This window comes from Mycteria americana, chromosome 3 (assembly GCF_035582795.1).
Source record: "Mycteria americana isolate JAX WOST 10 ecotype Jacksonville Zoo and Gardens chromosome 3, USCA_MyAme_1.0, whole genome shotgun sequence".
NCBI classification, from domain to species: Eukaryota; Metazoa; Chordata; class Aves; order Ciconiiformes; family Ciconiidae; genus Mycteria; species Mycteria americana.
In genome coordinates, this window is record NC_134367.1 from 261,738 (window position 1) to 281,378 (window position 19,641).

A 19,641-nucleotide genomic window follows, 5' to 3' on the forward strand; every position below is an offset into this window, starting at 1 on the left:
TTTGCAGGCCCAGTCACCTGGCACAACTTCCTCCAGCTGCTCTGGGGTTCCTCTGTCATGGGGAGTGCCCTTGGCAATGCCTTGCACTGCAAATCTTCCCCCTTCGAAGATGAACTCCACCCTCCTGGTCCTGGCCTGTTGTCTCAGCCTCTGCAGTTCAGTCAGCCCATGCCTCACCAGCCTGGATGGGTGCATCTCATGTTGTCTTTGAGCCCTTTCCCTGGTGGCCCTGAGCTTAAGCCCCTGTGTCTAGTGGCTCTCCAGTGATCATGTGTCCAGACCTGAGCTGGTTTGATCCCTGGATCGTCAAAGCTGGGCTCCTGTGGCCCTGCACAGGGTTGGGAGTTCAGAGCCACAAACATGCAGGTGCTGCAGTTGGACTTGCTGGTCAGGCTGACTGTTTCTGCACTCAGAAACCTTCTGGATGAGCTGATGTGTTCCCCTAGAATGGTGCTGCCTGAGCAGGAGAATTTCAAGGAGAATCTTTTCCTTTGCAAAAGTGGGTTTCTTCAGGTTTGTCTCACTCTGGCAAAGGGGCAACTTGGTACCTGGTACTTCCTGCTACAAATGTGCTGGCCAAGTTGCCTCCAAATTTTGAATAAACAGACTGAATTATCACAGGAATGAGCAGAATTACTTTCTCCAGTCCTAAAAGCATTTATTTCTGAAGTCCCTCTAGTTTCCACACATCCTTTTTAGAAGAGGGTGTAAGGGATGAGCCCCAAATGACTGTACTGTGAGCCCCGAGAGACAAAATGGAAGCCACAAGGAGTGGCCTAGTGTCACTTCTCTTGGTTTGACAGATGTCTCAACCACTCCTGAGGCCAGAAGGAGAGAAGATTCCAGAAACCCAGGGCTGGGGCCAATAAACGGGCACACACAGGGGCTTGGGGGCTTCTTCTACACCAACCACCCCTGTTGGCAGGACCAACCCTGAATCCAGGACTGGATCCAGGACTGGTGATATTTCTACCTCAACCTCTTCCTTTCCTTCTTCATCTTTCCCCCTTTTTCTCTCAGGGTTTGTTAACAAAAGGCCTACCTTACTTTCAGCAAAGCCGCACAGCTCAGGCAGATACAATCGTGCAATAACCAACAGTTATAGAATGTTGTTCATATAAGAGTTTCTTGTTCTTAGTAAAGTTGATGTTGTTTACGGATCTTGAGTGTTGTTTCACCTTAATCCATGCCGAGGGGATTTGCGAATCTGAGTCACTTGCAAGTGGGGTTGAGAGGGATCTGGCAGGCAGACACTGACTCTGCAGTAGGGTTACCCCTATCGGCCTCGTAACCCTTAGACATAAACAGTTGACCAGACTAAGACTGGATCCAGCCGCACCTAGACTCCTTGCTGAGAAGGAGTTTAGAAAGCAAGGGGGTCCTTTCTGAACCTTGTGACTCAATGGGATGGCCACCTCTTCTCCCTTAGCCACGTGCCAGACTCACGTCCTTAATGTGACATATTCAGTGTCACGGTTTTACTTCCCCCTCCCCATAGGTGGGATGTGACAGAGGGACAGTAGCAATGCTGTAGAGCCTCATGCAGAAGGGTAAATCCCAGTCCTGGACTGAGCTGCAGTGCCCTGGGAGGCTGAGCCAAGAAGCAGTTTTGCTCAGTAAAGTTAAAAACACTGTTTGTCTGAATTGTGATGTGTCTGCTGTCTCGTTCCTGCTGCAAGGCATCCAAGTCTGGCTGGATTCAGCAGGGAGGTTGTTCCCAAAAGCATCAGCTGCTGGAGTCTTGCAATCATGAGGCTTTTTAATTTCAAGTTTTGTTAGGGTGGCTCTTACTGCCTTTTACTGGAGCCTGTAGGAGCTCATGAAAATGGAGTCGAGGCGCAAAGCATGGCCCTCAAAACACAGAACAGAAGACAAATAAGAGCATCCAAAAATGCATTATCAGCAACGACATACCTCCCAGAGGGTTTGGGTTTGGCAAGGGGAGGGGAAGGAGCTGCTTCAGGAAGCAGGAACAATGCCCCAGCCTGGTGGCTCTCCACTTTCCCCGTAATGCAGTGCTCTCTCTCCTCCCAGACCAAGTATGCTGATGTGACCATTCCCAGAGGAGCAGATAATGAAGGTGAGTGGAGGGTCTTGAGAGGGTTTGGTTTTAAACTTTCTTCCTGGTCATTAAAGAAAGTTTTTGATATAGGGCTTAGCACCAGTCTCTGTGGCATCCCCTAAAATGACTCTGGTTAGTGGTGATCTCACTTAGTAATTTGTATTGAGATGTAAACTGGATTTAGACCATTTACCGGGTGCTCTGTTGATGTTTTATCATGCTAATTTTTAATCAAAATGCTTTGTGGTATGTGCCATATCAAAGGTCCTTATATCTACAGTTATTCTCATTAACCTAATAAAGCTGCTCAAAGAATAGAATCAGGAGTTTTACTAAGACTGCCTGGCAGGTTATGTGACAACAGCTCATCATCTCCACGAATGCAAAGGAGCCAAGGAGCTGTGCTGGGGAGGGGTGGTCGTGGTGACCTATTCAGAGCCACGGGGCTCTCCAGGAGGACGGTCAGACCCAGGGCTGCCTGAGGTCCATGGGGGGGGGTCAGTGGGAGACACCCCCCGGCAGCAACAGGGGCTGCTGCCCACAGGGCTTGTGACTCACTGTGGGAATGCCAGGGCGGGGAGCACATGGTGCAGGTGGGACTGCTACGGGCTGTTTGGGGGAAGGGAGGCACGGGGGGGAGGAACAAGCATGGGAAACAGGCATAAAAGGGGTCAGGTGTGTGTATTTAAAAAAAAAAAAAAAAAAAAAAAGGATCACCACAAAGTGATCTTCTTTTCTAGCTGTTTTCCCAAGTGTGTGGGCTCTTTCTACTGCGCACAGGGGTGTGTGGGTCTGAGTGCCAGCAAAGGGAGAGGGAGAGATCGGCATGCATGCGTGCTGGGGAGGGACATGTACCTCAATGCGTACTCACCAGCGAACATCAAGCTGGAGCCAGCAAGCTGGAACATCAAGCTGGGGAGCAGGCAAAAAGGTTTGGGAGCCAGGTTTTGGTGTGGCCTGGGGACAGACCCTGGAGAGACCAGAGGTCTGATAGTTGGTTACTGAAGGCACCAGGAAGCCGGCCGTTAGGTGATGTGATAAGCTCAGCTGTAGACACAAAGGAGGCACAAAGAAACAACGGCAGGAGTAATTTATTTAATAACCTGACCCAGCTACTCCCAGGCCCATCAGAAGAGAAGCACCAGCCTCTCAAAGACCAATGTCCAAAAATCCAGAAGGACAAAGGGGGTACGGGGGGGGGGGGGCGAGGAGGGGGGCACGGACGGACAGACACGCAAATCACAGACCTGCCCCTCCCAGGGCTGTCCCAGAAGAACCATCAGACCCATGGTCCAGGCGTGAAACCCATCCCCATGTGTCATCAGGAGCTCTGTGGATCACCTTGCGAGCACAGAAGGGTGGCTGCCTAGGGGTGCGGGACACATTACGGGATGCAGGGAAAGAGCATTTGGGGATAGCACAGGATTTATTATGCGATGTTTAGAGGAGGAACCAAAGGTGGGAAAAGGGAGGGATTTAGGAGATTTGGGGAGGAACAAGTGTGGGAAATAGAGGGCTAAGGGAATAAGAGGGTCTATTTGCACATAAGCAGGGACTAGTCAGTACAGGAGTCTGGCCATGCCCTGTGCCTGATCACCACAGTCTGTCCTGCCACCTTATTAAACTCCACCGCCAACTACTTACTTTCCTCCATGTGAGTGCAGGGAAGCGTCTGTGGTGCCAGCTATGCATGCACATGTGTGCCAGCAGTAGCAAAGAGCAGCCATACCAGCTGGGCAGTAGGTGATGGATCCTAGGAGCAAGGGTCTCCATGGTCAGCTCTGGGTGTGGGAGCATGGAGGGGGGTGGCCAGGGGACCACAGGAGTCCTGGTTGGCTCTGGGTGTGAGTGCACCTGTGCATCTCCAGGGCAAAAGCACCTGGGGGGGTGTCAGCTATGGGACCAGGGAGGGGACCTGATGACTTCTGGGTGAGACAGGAGCACCACGGCAGCTGCACCCATCATGTGCTGTGGGCAGTGAATTACATCAGTGAGGAGCATCATGGGACCATGCATGGCTGGGGAAGGGCCATGGGGTAAGCAGCACCCACCCACCCCAATCAGTGCCAGTCCCTGCAACTGTGCTGTAAGATGCTGCTAGACTGCTAAACATTAAGCAGCCAAATGTTCAGAAGCAGCTTTTTCTCCCAAGGATGCTGCAGTGGCATCAGACTGGTCGTAGGCAGGATCCCACTTGCTTGAGACTGCGCACCCCATCTGGCTCAGGGTGCCCACCCACAGCCTGTGGCATTACCATGTGGTCCCTCCACGCTGGCCTGGCTGCAGGATGGATCCCTGGTAGGGATCAGGATCCACAACCTCAAGCTGCTTGGCCCCAGAAGCTTGGGGGCAGGGGCAGCTGTCCCCACCCCAACACCACAGCTTGTCCAGGGCATTCCTCAGGGGCAGCCTGGTGGCCACAGGCAGGGTGGGAGGCCACAACCACCCCTGTGCATGGAGGCACCAGCTTGGCCACCACTGCCTTGTCCTCATCCACATGTAGAAATGGGTGCGCTGCAGCCCATGCCAGCGTTCCATAGGGTGTGCAGGGAAGCCCATGCAGGACATGGAGCACCACAGCTATGGTGGTGGCCAGGGGCTAACCTGGCCCCCAGCCAGGGGCTACCCTCTGCAGGAGTGCCAGGCTGTGTGAGGCCCTGTAATCCCAGTGCCACTAGGGAGGGAAGCAGCGGTGGGAGCCCGGGTGCTGCAGGCAGCCTCACCGCTGGTCCCTCCTCCAGCTAGGAGAAGCCATGGGACCTGCAGCAGTTTTCTCTCCTGCTTTGGAGTGGGTACCCATCACAACAAGGATCCAGGTAGGTCCCCATCCTGCAGCACCCCACATGCTAAAGCATCACCCACAGCTGGCCCAGGGCACAGCCCTCCTCTCCAACAGCCCTGCTTCACACACTGCTGGAGCAGCCAGGGGCAGGCAAGGGACACAGATATACAGACACAGGCCATCGTAGTGAGACCTTGCGCGCTCCCCAGCTCTGCCCCGGCGCAGTGCGTGGCCTCCCACCCTCAGGGGCTGCTCTGGTCCTCAGCTGCAGCTGTCCTGCACCACACTCAAGGTCTGTCTGCCGGAAGCCACATGCTGCCCCCAGGAAGGTAGTTTGGGGCACCAGGACCCACGGGTACCACACACTGTGCACCAGGGGCTGGCCCAGCCGGGGCAGGGCTCAGCCCCTACCCAAGTTACTCGGTTTGCTGCTGCTGGCAACATCCCACCCTCCCAGCTGTGCGCAGTCCTGCCCTGCACCTGCAGCACTCGGTTCGCTGGAGTGTTTGCATAAGGGAACATCCCCACTCTTCCCCCGCTCCCTGGCCCTACTTGTCCCCCGTGCCTGTTCCACTGTCTGCACCTGTGTGGGGCTGGGCCCGCCCTACCCCAGCTGCTTGGCCTCCTGCAGTACCCCTCAGGGGAACGCACCACAGATCAGAGCCCGCTGGGATGGGGACTGTGCTGTCGGGGGGGGGGGGCTGTGCCGCGGGAGACAGACAGACCCTCAGAGAGCAGTTTTATTTCCCCACAGTGCCAATGCGCAAGACTGCCCTCGGGGAAGGGGTGGATGGGGCTGGACGCAGGGTGCAGGCAGCACTGAGCGCAGCCAGTGCCTGCCCAGCCTGGGGAGGGCCAGGGCCCGGTTCATGGGTGCCCCACAGAGGGTGACCAGCTCTGCCACAGGAGGGCGTGGGATCTTTGTGTCAGTGGTAGGTAGGAGCCCAGGTGGGGGCTCTGTGGATCAAGAGTCTCCCCCCTCAGTCCTGCAGTCCCCCTCACTCTGCGGGGACGCCCACCGCGCTGCACCGGTCACTGGTGCCTCCCAGGGAGTCCGCAGAGAGACTCTGCCCTGACAGCGCGCTGCACAGGCTCTGCTCCCGGGCAGGATGCGGCACTGCTTCAATCGACACCTCCACCTCGATGTTGATGCCTTCCCTGCAGACAAACACAGGGCCTGAGGGCAGCAGCCCAACGGGGGATGTCGCCGCATCCCTGCCTGGTACAGCGGGCATGGGGAAGGCTGTTTGTTAGGAAGGGGACCTGCCAGTCCCCCCTGCCTCCCCAGCACAGCAGCCCCAGCTCACCTGTAGGACATGTCCTGGCCCTCACTCAGCATGCTCCCCGCAAGAGCCACCGTGCTGGCTGAATGGCTGTCCTGCTCCTTCCACACCGCCCTGTGGCGCGGGCTATAGCTGCTGCTGGGGAAGGAGGTGGTTGTGTCCGGGACTCCATCCTCGCCCCCCCTGGGGCTGGGCAGAACCGACCACAGCTCATTCACTGGCGGAGGAAGAGGCGGCGCTGAGCACCCTGTCCGCAAGGACTGCTCCCCATCAGAGCAGGGAGCAGAGCGGCCCACCAGGCTCTCAGCAGGAGGTGCAAACAAGCTGGTCCCAGACTGCTTTGGACAGCACCCGCCTCCCCCAGGACACCAGCCTGCAGCCTCCCCACAGGGACAGAGGTGTGCATGGTACCACCCGGGGCAGAACTGACACGGGTCCACAGGAAGCCCCTGGCTCTGGAGAAGTCACAGCCACAGAGCCACGAGCCAGGACCAGGGCCCCTGCAGCCCAACGGAGGGCACAGGCCAGCGGACAGACGGCAGCGCAGGACTCACGCTTGGTCAGGTTCTCCAGCTCCACCACACCGAGATCCCCGGGCGGGCTGCGGCTGCCCCCGCACCCCCAGCGGCTCCGACACAGCGACAGCACCACCACCCCATAGACGTAGGTGAGCATCAGGGGCACGCCGACTCCTGCGGGCAGACAGGCAGCTATTGCCCGCCCCCACCGCAGCCCCGGCTGGCCTGCCCCCCTGGGCGAAGCCCTGGTGGCCCAGGTCTCAGACATCCCCCTCGGAGACGCTCCGCTGCACTGGCCCCCGGGCCCCAGCCCCACTCTCTCCAGCACGTGGGCAGTGCCCTCAGCCCTGGCCCAGCGCACTTACCCACCGTGACAGCTGTTATGACGGGTGACACAAAGAGAGAGAGGAGGACGCTGCTGGTGACAGAGAGGCACTGCTGGCACCCCGACAGGCTGCTCCTCCGGCTCTGACCCAGCACCTCGAGGAGAAGCAAGACAGGTGAAGGGCTCTGCAGGGATCTCAGCGCACATCCCCCGGGGATGGGGCCTCTTCCCAGCCCTGGAAGAGCTCTAGCTGCAGCTGCAGCTGCCAGGACACCCCCTCCATCTCCTCAGGGACAGGCAGCCACGACAGTACTGCCACCACAGATCAGGTGTCCCTGGAAAACACCCCTGGACCCCCAGACCCTTTCCTCCTTTCGCCCACCCCAACCCCCACCTCTCCAGGCTGAGAGTACCCTCACTGGCGGAGGGTGTTGGGGTGGGCAACAGAGAGGGTCCCTGCAAGGAGGGGCTGTGGGGAGTCAGGGGTGGCACAGGGATATGCTGCAGGCAGTGGTGAGCACTGGGTGTCTGTCCAGGCCTGATGCCGTGGGCTGCCAGGCTCAGCAGGGAGCGGGACCATGGGGACTCCAGGGCCCCCTGCCAGTACCTTCCTACCCATGTAGATGGGGATCCCAATGGTAATGACAGGGACAGCGATGCCTGCGACGAGGGAGATCACCATAGGCGCCCCCAGCACCATGCCCAGCTGCCACAGGATCTTCCGGGTCCGTGACCAAGGCCTCTTCCCCCAGAAGGTGCAGCCAGAGGGGCTGCGGGGACAGAGTGGGGCTGGGCCAATGGTTCCTGCACAGGGGCAGGCAGACACCAGCACAGCCCACCCTTGCTCTGCGGGGAGACCCGTGGGCCCACCGTGGAAGCAGAAAGCCAGACTCCCCCCTCCCAGTCCTGAGCTCCAGCTGCCACCTGGGACCGCCGCCCCAGGGGTGGGGTGCTGACTGCCGGCCCCAGGCCCCCAGCCCTGCCAGACCCAGCAGCACAGACCACTCTGCTCCCCCCCGATCAGCCCCACAGCCCAGCCAGCCCCAAACCTGGCTGTGCATGGCTGTGGCTCTCAGCAGGGCCTTGCTGCCCCCCATCCTAGCCCCACAGCTCCTAGCAGCGACCCAGCCCCGACCCAGCATCACGGCACCCCCAGCTCAGCCCAGGGGCACCTCCTCCAGCCACCCCTCAGCTCCTGGTAGCCCCTCCACCCCAGCCCCCCAGCACACCCCATGGCTCCCAGTGGCCCCACAGCCCTGCACTGACCTCAGGAAGTGCACGTCAGAGATCTCTTGCAGGCAGAGCCAGCAGAAGAGGCAGCCACAAACTGTGCAGTTCATGCGGTTGCAGCTCCCGTCATTGATCTTCATGATGAAGGCACTGCAGCGGGGACAGACCTTGACGTCCTCAGCCTCAGCTGGCAGGGGGAAGAGGATGGGATGGCGGGGAGCAGGACAGGACAGGGCAGTGAAGGTCCACGCCCACACCCTGTCCCAGGATTGCAGCCTGGCCCATGGATGTCAGGGTGAGCCAGGCAGAGCAAGGTCCCACTCCACACCCCCAGCTCAACTGGCACATGCCTCCACACAGAGGCAGCCAGTGGGGACCACTGGGTCCTGGCTCCAGCATCCCTGCAGGCAGGAAGGCACAAAGGCATCCGACTGTGCCGCTCAGCCGTGTCAAATCCCTGCCCTGCTTGCTCCCACCCGGGGCCAGGGTCTCACCATGGGCCGAGTCCTCTGGGTGGACTAGCTGTGCTGCGGGGTTGGCCAGGCTGGGGGCCAGTGGCGCTGGCACACAAGGGCCATCAGGGTGCCAGGGCTGCCGGCAGTGGTAGCAGAACTCGGTGCCACAGCCCTCGCGCCCGCAGGTGAGGCGGGGACACTCGGCACAGCCGTAGGCAATGACAGCATAGCTGTGGGGAGAAGGCGGTCAGTGTTGAGGGGGCCAGCAGTGCCCACGGCCCTCTCTGTGTCCCCGCTCAGCACGCAGCCGTTTCCCTCCCCAGCACAGCCAGGCCGTGCAGTGGCAGGTCCCAGCTCTGCACTGAGCCAGAGCTGCAGCCCATGCTCAGGAGAGCCAGGAGACACTCTCACCAGCTCAGACTGCAGCGCAGCCTTTCCCATCCAGCACCCACACAGTTCCACTGGGGCCTCGTGGACTGGCCCCGCATGGCTAAGAGCACCAACCCTGGCAGAGACACACAGCTGCCCGGGCTCTGCAGCCAGGACAGGGATCAGGACATCTCTCTGAGCAGGCCCAACCCCACATGGGACCAAGTCACGAGAGGGCTGAGCCTGGAAAAGGCTCACAGGACACAGGCGCAGTCTGCTGCACACCAGCTCCCAGCTGGTGAAGCCCATCGCCTCCACTGGTGCGGGAAGGGGGGACCCACACTGCCCCCCTGCTCCCGGCTCCGCGCGAGGGGCCAGCCGGTCACCTGCAGTCGGGCGCGGGGCACCAGCGGGTGCCGGGGTCGGCCACCAGCAGCCGTCGCAGGAGGAACTCCTCGTACTTGTCACGGAGGGCGGGCTCGGCCAGGAGGCGGTGGACATCGGCAGGCTGGAGCACAGCAGGGCAGTGCGGGCAGGCCACCTGCACACGGCTCTCGCTGACGGCAATGCGCAGGTATTGCTCCAGGCAGGCCTGGCATGAGCGGTGGGCACAGGAGGCCAGGGTGGGAAAGGCCTCTGGAGGCTGGGGCAGCAGGCACAGGGGACACTCCACCAGCTCCCCGCCCTCGCCCAGGGGCAGCGCAATGCACATCTCCTCAGGTTCCTCCAGCTCTGGCTCCGGTCCTGGCGATGTCTCACCTCCGACGGCCTGTGGCTTCCGCCCAAAGAAGCCCAGGAGGCGGAGGGGCCTGGGCATCCCCATGGGCTGCTCCATGGCGGCCCGTCAGGGCGGCAGCCAGCTGCTGTTGGGCTATGGAGGGCAGCAGGGAGGTGTCAGCCCCAGTGCGGCCCCCATGGCCAGGCTCCTACCTGGGCCTCAGAGCCGGCATCCTCCCCACAGGCAACAGCTGAACCATCTCCAGCTGCAGTCGGCACCGCTCAGCCTGCGAAGGAACCGCACGTGAGAGTGAGCTCTGGGTCCTGGACGTGGGAACGGGCCCACGGCACCCACAAGACCCCGCTACTGCCCTGCTGACAGGCCCTGCTGCCCGGCTGGACCCCAGGGCCGTCCACACGGCCGCACCACGGCACCCTGCTCACCAAAACACCCGCACCAAAACACCCTGGCAGCTCCGGGACAAGCCCACAGTGCTCCTCGCAGCCCCTAGGCCGGCCCAGTCCCAGCCAGCCATCCTTGTGGGTCCGGGGCACCAGGGCCAGCCCTGCCAGCGGTGCCCTGGCCCAGCACGAGCCCTGCAGCATGGAGACCTCAGCCCCCTGCCCCAGCCGGAGCTGTTCCAGATCCTCCCTCCTCTGGCGGGTCACAGCCTGCAGCACAGACCAGGGCACTTGGCGCTCTCTGCTCCTGCAACTGCCTCCTCCTTCAAGGAACAGCTCCCACACGCTGCGCACTGGCCCAGCACGCGCAGCAGCCTGCCCTGAACCAGCAAGCAAGCTCTCTCCGGGCCAGCCGCAGGCACAGGTGCCGGCAGAGTCCTGCCAGGGCCCAGGACAGTGCCCACCTCCTGCCCCCCCAGCGCTGCACCTGGACCGCATGGCAGTGCGGCCACCCCCGAACCGAGCACGCAGCCAGACCCTGTCCTTGCTCGACATCTCCAGCTGATGCGCTCCCTCCTAGCAGGCCACAGGCAAGAACAAAAGCACCCAACCTTGAGCTCCCACAATCACATCTTGCCTGGTCAGTGCAACCATGGTCAGTCCCACCCATTATGTCCAGCCCCACCCATTACGTCCAGCCCCATCCCCATGTTGGCCCGAAGGCCCCGGGTGACAGTGCCGAGGCTGACCAGTCCTATGCTGAGCTCAGGCAATGCAATCACCGCCCATCTCCAGCCACCCACGTGCCCCTGAGCCAGCTCTGTTCTGCCCCATCCTGTCTCCTTCAGTTCAGCATCAAAGTCCAGAGACACAGGACCTCCCAAATTCCCCGAGGTGGAGAAGACAGTGGCCTTTGCAAGGAAGGCAGTGGCGAACACTGTGATAACCAGTTTGTACACAGGGTAGTACAATAATCACACCCCTCACCACCCCAAGTCTCCATGGCTCTCCTCTCCAGGGAGAGGCATGGCTGAAGCTCTGACTTCCCACTGGAGTTCAAGTGCCCAAGAGACACAGACTTGGTCCAGCTGGATGCCAGCGCTTCCTGCTGCGGACACAAGCTCCTTAGCCCAGCCTGTATTGGGAAGCTCCTAGCAATGGCTAGCTGGAGGGAGCCCAGAGGAAAACTCGGGGCAAATCAAAACTGCCATCATTCACCGCTCTTCCTCAGCGTTAGCTCAGAGGAGAGCAGGGAACGTCTCACTGCCAGAGAAAGTGCTTCCTCCACAAAGGCTGGATCCTGAACTCTCCCGGAAGGAGAGAGCTCCTCCACGCGCCCTGCAAACCAGGGCAGCAGGACCTTGTGGGGAGCAAGCAGCAGCCTTGTGGGGAGCGGTCACTTCCGACCAGTGCTTCCCACGTCCCAGGTGCTGAACTAAAACCTGCATCACCCAAGCTGCTGCTGAGTTTCTAGAAGAGACAAGCAAGCCAAGGGACCCAAGAGCCAGTTAATTAAGTGACCAGAAGCCAGGCAATTACAGGAGAAAGAAGGTAAATCTGTCAGTTTTCCCTTACTTAGGGCTCACATGAGTCCGGGGCCACACCATAGTCCCTCCTGACAGCAGGGTCAGTCCCTCCACTGTTCTCCTTGCTCCTTCCTTATCTATACCCCAAAAAGTTGCACCCTACACTTTACACCTCCACAGCATCGCTGCATCCCTCCACCTCTAACAGCCTCTGCTGCTTTTTCCGTTTGAACACAGCTAGAACAGCAGAAGCACTGGCAGGGGAAGAGGCAGATACTAGTGACAGCTCAGGTACGATGGAGGAGTCTGATTACCTCTGCTCTGCTGGGAACAAGCAAGGTGCTGCACTGCGTCACCCCAGATGACAAAGCACTTTCCAGTGAGGTGGTAACTGAAGAGATCATGGAAACCGGGCTGAGATTGGATTTTAATGGTTGTTAGAGAGCGGGAGGTATGGCAGGAGAAGAGTGGGAAGGAACGTGCTCAAACACAGCAGCGGGCAGTGGGACCACTGTCTGGGATGACTGCTGCCGTCACCGCAGACTCTGCCCAACGGAACAGCAGGAGCCAGCGTCAGAGCAGCAGCAACAGCTATGCCGACACCACGGCCATCAGCTGTCCGACCAGCATGGCCAGCCCACGAGGAGACACCCCCAGGCCTGGGCTGCTCCTGCACCAGGACTGTGACAACTTTGACTAAACGGCCAGGGCTGCACAACACAAGCGAAGAAGCACCGGCAGGGATCTAAGAGGCCCCATCCTCTGGCCCCGAGGTACCTGTCAGCGGGGAATCATTGCTGACAACACAGCATGGCCATGGCTCTCCTGGGACTGCCACGAAGTCCAACACATTCGACTCCCTCAGGGACCTGCAAATAAACAAAAACTATCCGTAATGAGGCTCAACAGCAGCAGCTCACACACTCAGGGTCGCCTGGACATGTCAAACAGCTCTATTAACAGAGCCACAGAGATGGCAGAGTGAGTCCTGTAGATGGGGATCGCATCCAGGGCAGGGACCTAGGCATCAGAGAGGACGAGTACAAGGTATGGCTGAGCCAGAGCAGGGCTGCTGCCCCCAACACACACAGCTGCACACTGGCCATCCCTGGAGATGGGCTGAACAAGTCCCCGAGCAGGGTGACCAGGGGCCCTCCTCCCCAGGAAGCAGGACACAAAGCCCTGGATGTCCCCGGTCTGCACAACACTGGGACACCGGAGACAGAAGCCAACCAAAAACCAAACCGAACAAAAAGCAGAGGGAAATGTGACAGCATGAGATAGCCGAGCTCCCCTGGGAGCAGAGGTGTGACTGGGCTGCACGAGGAGCCATCGCAGCATCTCCAGGGCCCAGCAGGCTCCTTGCCTGGCAGGGTCAGAGCACGTCCAAGTGTCCAGGAGCCGAGCCACGCAAACTGGGGGGGATTTTCTGGGAAGGGGGGTAATGAACCACAGGGACATGCCAGGTGAAATCAGGAGCTCCATCGCATGTGGGGGCCCATCGCCCACAGGCACTCCTGGGAGAACCAGGCAATAGGGCTCAGCTCGGCGGTCCTGGAGAGCGCTGTGACCGTGGGGATAGGACTGGCAGAGGTAATGGCTGCAGAGGAGCCACAGCACGGCCACAGTGCCCCAACACTGGGGCCACTCATGGGCTTGTTCTGCAGCTGCTTCTCTTCCCGTGCCTGGCTGCGGGGAGCTGGGCTCCCCTTCCTCTGCAGCCAGTTCCCACAGGGGTCACCACAACCACAGAATAATTCAGGTGGAAAGGGACCTCAAGAGGTCTCCAGTCCACCTTCCTGCCCAAGTCACGGTCAGCAGTGTGCTTAAAGGCTTTATGCCAGTTGGGTCTTGAAAACCTCAAAGGACAAACACCGCACAACCTCTCTGGGCAACCTGATCCGTGACTGGGCTTGTTCCACTCCCCAGGACAGCACAAGGGAGCAGGACCCCAGTGGGCGTCTCCAAAGGATGGTCTCAGTCGTTTCTGGAGATCAGACCACAGGGCAGGCCTGCGAATCCCTCTCTGCACTCCTAAAAGCCCCAGATCCCTCATCCAGGCTGGAAGGGTCTCGGTGCTGGAAGCACCAAGACAGTGAAAGACTGGAGCACTGCCGCTCATCGCTGCCCAAGCATTCTCCTGCGCGCCCATTCTCCAGCCTGTCTGCCCACCCTGCCCTCTCATCCCAGGGCAACACGGGCTCTGGACCACCCAGCCCCACTCTGCCGGGATCCCCAGAGCCTCCAGAACTCTACACGCCCATCTGTGCCACACACAGAAACGCTGTTTCAACCCTCCGCCTCCAGCAGCTCGTCTCCACCTCCCTCCTGCAGCTGCCTTACCCGGACACCTTGCTCCTTCAGCCCTTTCCTCTGCGCTGCTGTCCCCCGCGGCTCTGCAGGGCAGGGCCCCCTGAGCACCCCGCCCTGACGCTGCGCAGACCCCCCACCCCAGCAGCCGCCCGGCAGGGACCCCCAAGCCGCCAGCGCTCCCTGCAGACCGCTGTCCCTGGGCAGGGGCCGCTGGCCCTTCCCCGCCGGCAAAGGCCCCGGCCCGCCGCCTCCACGGACGGGACAGGCCTACGGCCAGCGCTGCCCCTCCAGCTGCCGAGCAGGGCAGGGGCCGGGGCGCTGGGACGGCCAGGACTACCAGCGGGGCTGCGGGTACCGGCACACGACTCACCGAGCTCTCCCCTCAGCTCAGGGGCCTGGCGAGGCTTCCCGCGGGCCTCCAGCCGCCTGGAGCGGGGCCGTGCCTGGCGGGGCAGCGGGGGAAACCGCCGCAGCCGCCCCTGGCGGGGCACAAAGACCGCCAGCCCTCCGCCCCGGCGGCCCGGCCCGCTCACGGCCCCCGCGGCCGCTCCCCGGGCGCCCACAGCGCCGACAGGGCCGCGCCCCGCGCCCCGCGCCAGGAAGGGGCGGAGCCCACGCTGCCCCCGGCCCCGCCCCCGGCCCCGCGGTCCCACAGGCGCCCGCCCCGCCCCGCCCCTCCCCTCCCGGGAGAGGGGACCCGGCCCCGCCCAGCCCCCGCCTGCCTCTCCCGCGGCGCGGCCCAGGCCTCCCCCCCCCCCCCGCATGCCGGAAATGCCGGCGCGATGCCGGGAGGGAAGCGGGCGGCACGGCGGACCCCGCGCTCGCTTCCGCGTGCCCGGTCCGCTTCCGGGTCGCCGCGCCCGCTTCCGGCGCCGGCCCCGCCCCGCGGCGGCCGGAAGCGGAAGTGCCCGGTCGAGGCGGGGCGGCGGCGGCCGCCCCGGGCTGGCAGGGGCGGCTGGCGGGCCGCGGGCGGGCGGGCGGCGGGGCCGGGCCGGGGCCGGGACCGGCCACGATGCCCCGGCGGAAGCAGAGCCACCCGCAGCCGGTGAAGGGTGAGTGCGCGGCGGGGCCGGGGCGCGGCGGCGGCGGCGGCCCGGCGGTGACCCGCGGCGCTCGGTGTGTTGCAGCGGACGCCGAAGACGGCCCCGAGGAGACGGCGGGAGCGGCGCTGGTGCTGCCCGGCGACCTGCTGCTGGGCCGCGGCCTGGCCTTCGAGAAGGGACCGCCAGGTGCGTGCCGCCGTCCGGGCCCGGCAGCGGCGCCCCGCGGGGATGGCCGTCCTGGGCGCTCCCGCTCCGGCCCTGCCGGTACCGGCCCCTGCGCTTGGCCCCATCCAGCAGCCGCCCTCCCCGGGAGCGGTCGCGCCCGGCGGCCGCTCCGTCCCCGGGAGCGTTCCCCCTCTCGGATCGCCTCCCACGGGCTGAGGCCCCGTTCCCCGGCAGGGGCCCGCGCAGGTGGTCTCTGCTCGCCCGGCACCGATTCCTGGCCCTGGCCTCCCCCCCCGAGCACTCCCTTCCGTTAAGGCCCCCCGGGCGCGCCGCGCCCCCACGGGTGGGCTAGGGCCGCGGGGACACCGGGGCTGGCAGGCCACCCCACCGCCACGGGGCTTGTCCCCGGAGCCGTCTGCACGGCTCTGCCCAGGAGCCGGGGCCTCAGCCCTGCGGGGTCCTGCCCCACCGTGGCTCCTCAGCGTTGTGTGGGGTGTGGGGAGCTGGGCCGGGGCTGTCTCTCTGCCAGCCTCTGCTCCCTGCCGCTCACCTGCCCCGCGGGCCCCCTGACCCCTTTGTGCGGCCAGCCAGCGCCTGCCTTGCCGGCGTCACGCCGAGCTCTGGGTCAGCCTGCAGGTGCCTCGCAAGAACCGGTAGCAGCATCGCTCGCTGCCCTTGCCAGTGAGCGGTGAATAATGTGGGGACATACTCAACGGCGAGAGGAGGCGGGCACGGACCACACGGCCCCTGTGGCTCTGTCCCCTCGCTGTCCGCAAGGGCCGTGCTCCGGTCCGCGTGCTTGGCAGCCGCGCCAGGCCATACCAGCAGCTCCCGCTCTTGTGCTGAGGCACTGTCCCAGCTGCCTGGCAGAGGGGGTTCTGTTCTGAGGGCTGCGCTTCCTCATAGCCTGTGCGCAGAGCCCAGCGCCGGGACAAAGCCCGCTCAGGGGCTCTGGGAGCTGGACCCTGTGAGGGCTGAAAACTGCTCTCTGCAGCAGACCTTCTGCCATCAGAAGTACCTTCCTTTCTGCCCTCAGCTGGCAGCTGCAGCTGTGGAGCAGGACCAGGCACCTCACAGCCCACTGAGAAGGTCAGGAGAGCCATCAACAGCCACATCCCCGTCCTCACCCCGTGGGCCACAGTGTCCCACCTGGGCAGCACTGACACAGCCACACTCAGGGGACAGTGCTCCAGGGATGCTGTGGCACTGCTGGACTGTGGACCTGAGTTGAGGAGGCAAGCGAGTCCCTCGGTGTGGGGCTTGAGGCAGGGTCGAGGGTTCCCCTGGCAATAGCCAGCCCCTCGCAGGATACCCCGTTCTGGCATCTGCACTTCAGGCAGTGCTTGTGAAAGGGGACTGGAGGCTGGAGGGGCCACCCCATACCGCACCATGGGAGCAGTCTCACCCCTGCACCTGCCTGGGGTTCTGGGAGCTGGACCCAGACGGGTGGGCAGCAGCGAAGGGGACAGCCCAGGCTGTTTCCCAGGGCAGTGGGCATCTGTTGGGTCTCACAGGCCCCAGGGCTCCAGGTCAGGCACAGCTGGGCATGGCTTGAGGCTGGTAGCGGCAAGGCTTTGGCTGCCTGTCACTACCCTTCCAGCTCTGAGCACCAGCCTGGGGGCACATCTGGGGCATGGGGACCAGCAGACCAGCCTGAGGCGGCTGCAGGGCAGTGGGCTCCGCTCCGGTCATCTCCTCCTGGGACACAGGCGCTACCCTAGGGGCTGCAAGGAGGATGGGTCTGTGCCCAGCCGGGAAGCAGAAGTGCCCTCTGAGCCTGGCAGACCTCCCCCTGCTGCCATGGGACAGCAGCGCTGCGTGGGCCTGGGGAAGGTCTGTTTTCCTGCATGATGGAGGGGGGCTGGTGCTGGAGCCCCGTGGTGTTGGCCATGGGAGCAGGACCAGCTGCCCTCCCCAGGGCTGGGGCAGAGGCACAGCAAGGGGGGGCCCGGAGCAAGCTTTATGGGCACGCAGCCCTCCTGTCTGGGTCAGGCTGCGCTTGACACTTTCCCACCGCCGCTGCTTCCTACCAGCTGGGCCCAGCAGTGCCAGTGAGTGCCTGACCTGCCCCTGTGCCCCTCAACGCCCGCCCTTCCTGGTGCTGGGAGTCTGGCCACGGGCTGCCTGCCCAGCTCAGCCAGCTGCAGGTGACAGGGTTTCCTGAGGCGCCCGGGACAGGCCCTGCAGCAGGGTGTCGGGGCGCGTTGTGGCCGTGAGGCTCCTCACCCTGCTGTGTGCAGGATGGTGGGCTCCTGCAGGCTCCTGGGTGCTTCTGGGGCAGGCACAGCCGCCTGGCCCCTTCTGGCTGCGGTCCCCTCCTCGGGACGGGCCCTGCTGGGGCTGGTGGCACAAGCAGAGGGGCTGTGCCTGGGCCAGCCAGGCTGACACCGTCCCATCCCCACGGTCTTCTCAGCAGACACCCTGGTGGGGAAGATTGCCATCCCGGCGTACGCACTGAGCGACGACGACTGCTCCTCTGGGTACCAGCAGCTCAGTGTGGAGAGCGACCCTGAGGAGGGCGGGGAGCCCGGCCCCGCAGCGCTGCCCTGCCGCCAGTGCGGGCTGCAGCTGGCTGCCAGCCTGGGGCAGAGCTGCCTGCAGTGCGCCGGTGCCGAGGGGGGCCGCAGCCAGCGCATTGTATACTCCTGCCAGCTCTGCCCCTTCGCCTCCCACTACTCCAGCCACCTCAAGCGCCACATGAAGACACACAACGGGGAGAAGCCGTTCGCGTGCCCGCAGTGTGCCTACGCCTCTGCCCAGTTGGTGAACCTGACCCGACACCTGCGCACGCACACGGGGGAGAAGCCCTACCGCTGTACGTGCTGCAGCTTCGCCTGCAGCAGCCTGGGCAACCTCAAACGTCACGAACGGGTCCACAGCCAGGACAAGCCCTTCCAGTGTGCCGCCTGCGACTATCGCTGCAACCAGAGCCGCAACCTGAAGCGGCACATGCTCAGCCACCGCCTGCCCGAAGGCGAGGGGCCACACCGGCGGGACAAGGACCCAGGTAAAAGCGGGGGGGTGCAGGGGACAGCTGCTGTGGGGGAGCCCCACAGCACAGCCCTGGGGCTGGGGAAGGGGCAAGGCGCACGTCCTGCCATGGACCTATGCCAGGCCTGGTGCCATGTGCCACCAGCCTCAGCTGGGGCACCACTGCCCCCGAGCCTGGGGCTCCTCGTGGAGCTGAGCCCTGCCAGCACTGCGGTGCCCCACTCACAGCCCTGCTTGTTTTTGTCCCACAGAGCCGCTGCTGCCAGAGCTGAGCCTGCACGTGGGCAGTGGCAGCGGCCCCTTCCTGCCCGGCTGCACTCGGCTGCGGGGCGAGGAGGCGGCTGCGCTGCCCGAGCTGCTCTTCCCCTTCACGTGCCGCATGTGCGGGCTGGTGCTGGACGACGGGTTCGCACAGGATGAGGGTCTGGCTGAGCAGGTCTGCGGGCGCTGCAGCCTGGCGGTGCTGGGCACCGAGCCAGGCGCCAGCCCCCGCAAGGGCACCGGGGACAAAGGCTTTGCCTGCAGCCTCTGCCCCTTTGTCACTCACTACCCCAACCACTTGGCACGGCACATGAAGACACACAGCGGGGAGAAGCCGTTCGCCTGCCCGCTCTGTCCCTATGCCTCCGCCCACCTCGACAACCTGAAGCGGCACCAGCGAGTGCACACGGGCGAGAAGCCCTACAAGTGCCAGCTCTGTGACTACGCCTGCGGCAACCTGGCCAACCTCAAGCGTCATGGGCGCATCCACTCGGGTGACAAGCCCTTCCAGTGCAGCCTCTGCAGCTACAGCTGCAACCAGAGCATGAACCTGAAGCGGCACATGCTGCGGCACACGGGCGAGAAGCCCTTCCAGTGCCGGGACTGCCCCTACACCACTGGCCACTGGGACAACTACAAGCGCCACCAGAAGATCCATGGCCACACGGCTGAGAGCTGGGTAAACCCCCGCAATGCCAAAGCCCTCCTGGCCCCTCCAGCCGTGGGCACAGCCATGCCCTGAGACAGCACTTAGCCCGGCTGCAGGGGCTCGGCCCTGCGTCGGGCACGGGGTGCCTCAGCCCTGGGGCACCCCGGCCGCTTGCCGGCTGCAGCCCCTGCCCTCCCTGGGGGAGGGACAGGCAGCAGACTCCATGGGGGCTCAGGGCTGCCTTATGCGGGGCCCACAGGTGCACTGGGGTCTCCAGCAGCCCTATCCTGCCCAGGCAGGGCAAAGCTGCAACCAGTGGCTCGGGTGCCTGCCCCAGCAGCCACGAGGCCATGCCCCCAGGCACCCCCCAAAGGCAGTTCCTGCCTGTCGGAGCCTTCCTCTGCTGGAGTTTGGGGAAAAGGGGGGAGGGGGAAACAGGACTGGTTCCATGGCTGTTGCCATGCCGGTCAGTGTAATTTATATTGTGTATAAAAGCATTAAACAGTCAGTTTTGTTATCTGCTATTCTCCCTAGGGGCCTTGTTCTGCTT

General features: G+C 63.2%; 2 protein-coding genes across 4 annotated transcripts; one reads left to right on the top strand and one right to left on the bottom strand.

Moving 5' to 3' along the window:
- Positions 1–5,566: 5,566 nt before the first annotated feature.
- Positions 5,567–14,605, bottom strand: LOC142407872 (E3 ubiquitin-protein ligase RNF19B-like). Of its 3 annotated transcripts, none has more exons than XM_075497529.1 (10): positions 14,353–14,601; positions 12,447–12,538; positions 9,411–10,028; positions 8,695–8,885; positions 8,237–8,387; positions 7,578–7,740; positions 7,011–7,125; positions 6,682–6,819; positions 6,152–6,344; positions 5,567–6,002 (listed from the first exon to the last, which is right to left on the bottom strand). In XM_075497529.1, exons 3-10 carry the CDS (start codon positions 9,857–9,859, stop codon positions 5,843–5,845), a joined length of 1,560 nt encoding a protein of 519 aa, XP_075353644.1. In that variant the 5' UTR covers positions 9,860–10,028; positions 12,447–12,538; positions 14,353–14,601; the 3' UTR covers positions 5,567–5,842. The 3 variants fall into 3 exon arrangements, with proteins under 3 accessions (XP_075353644.1, XP_075353646.1, XP_075353645.1); XM_075497531.1 differs by having other exon boundaries at positions 5,878–6,002; positions 6,152–6,262; positions 14,353–14,605; XM_075497530.1 differs by having other exon boundaries at positions 5,878–6,002; positions 6,152–6,265; positions 14,353–14,605.
- A 291-nt stretch (positions 14,606–14,896) lies between these two features.
- On the top strand, positions 14,897–19,608 carry ZNF513 (zinc finger protein 513). Its single transcript, XM_075497535.1, has 3 exons — positions 14,897–15,211; positions 17,604–18,197; positions 18,433–19,608. The coding sequence occupies exons 1-3, from the start codon at positions 14,995–14,997 to the stop codon at positions 19,182–19,184; spliced, it is 1,563 nt and encodes a 520-aa protein (XP_075353650.1). The 5' UTR covers positions 14,897–14,994; the 3' UTR covers positions 19,185–19,608.
- Positions 19,609–19,641: the final 33 nt, after the last annotated feature.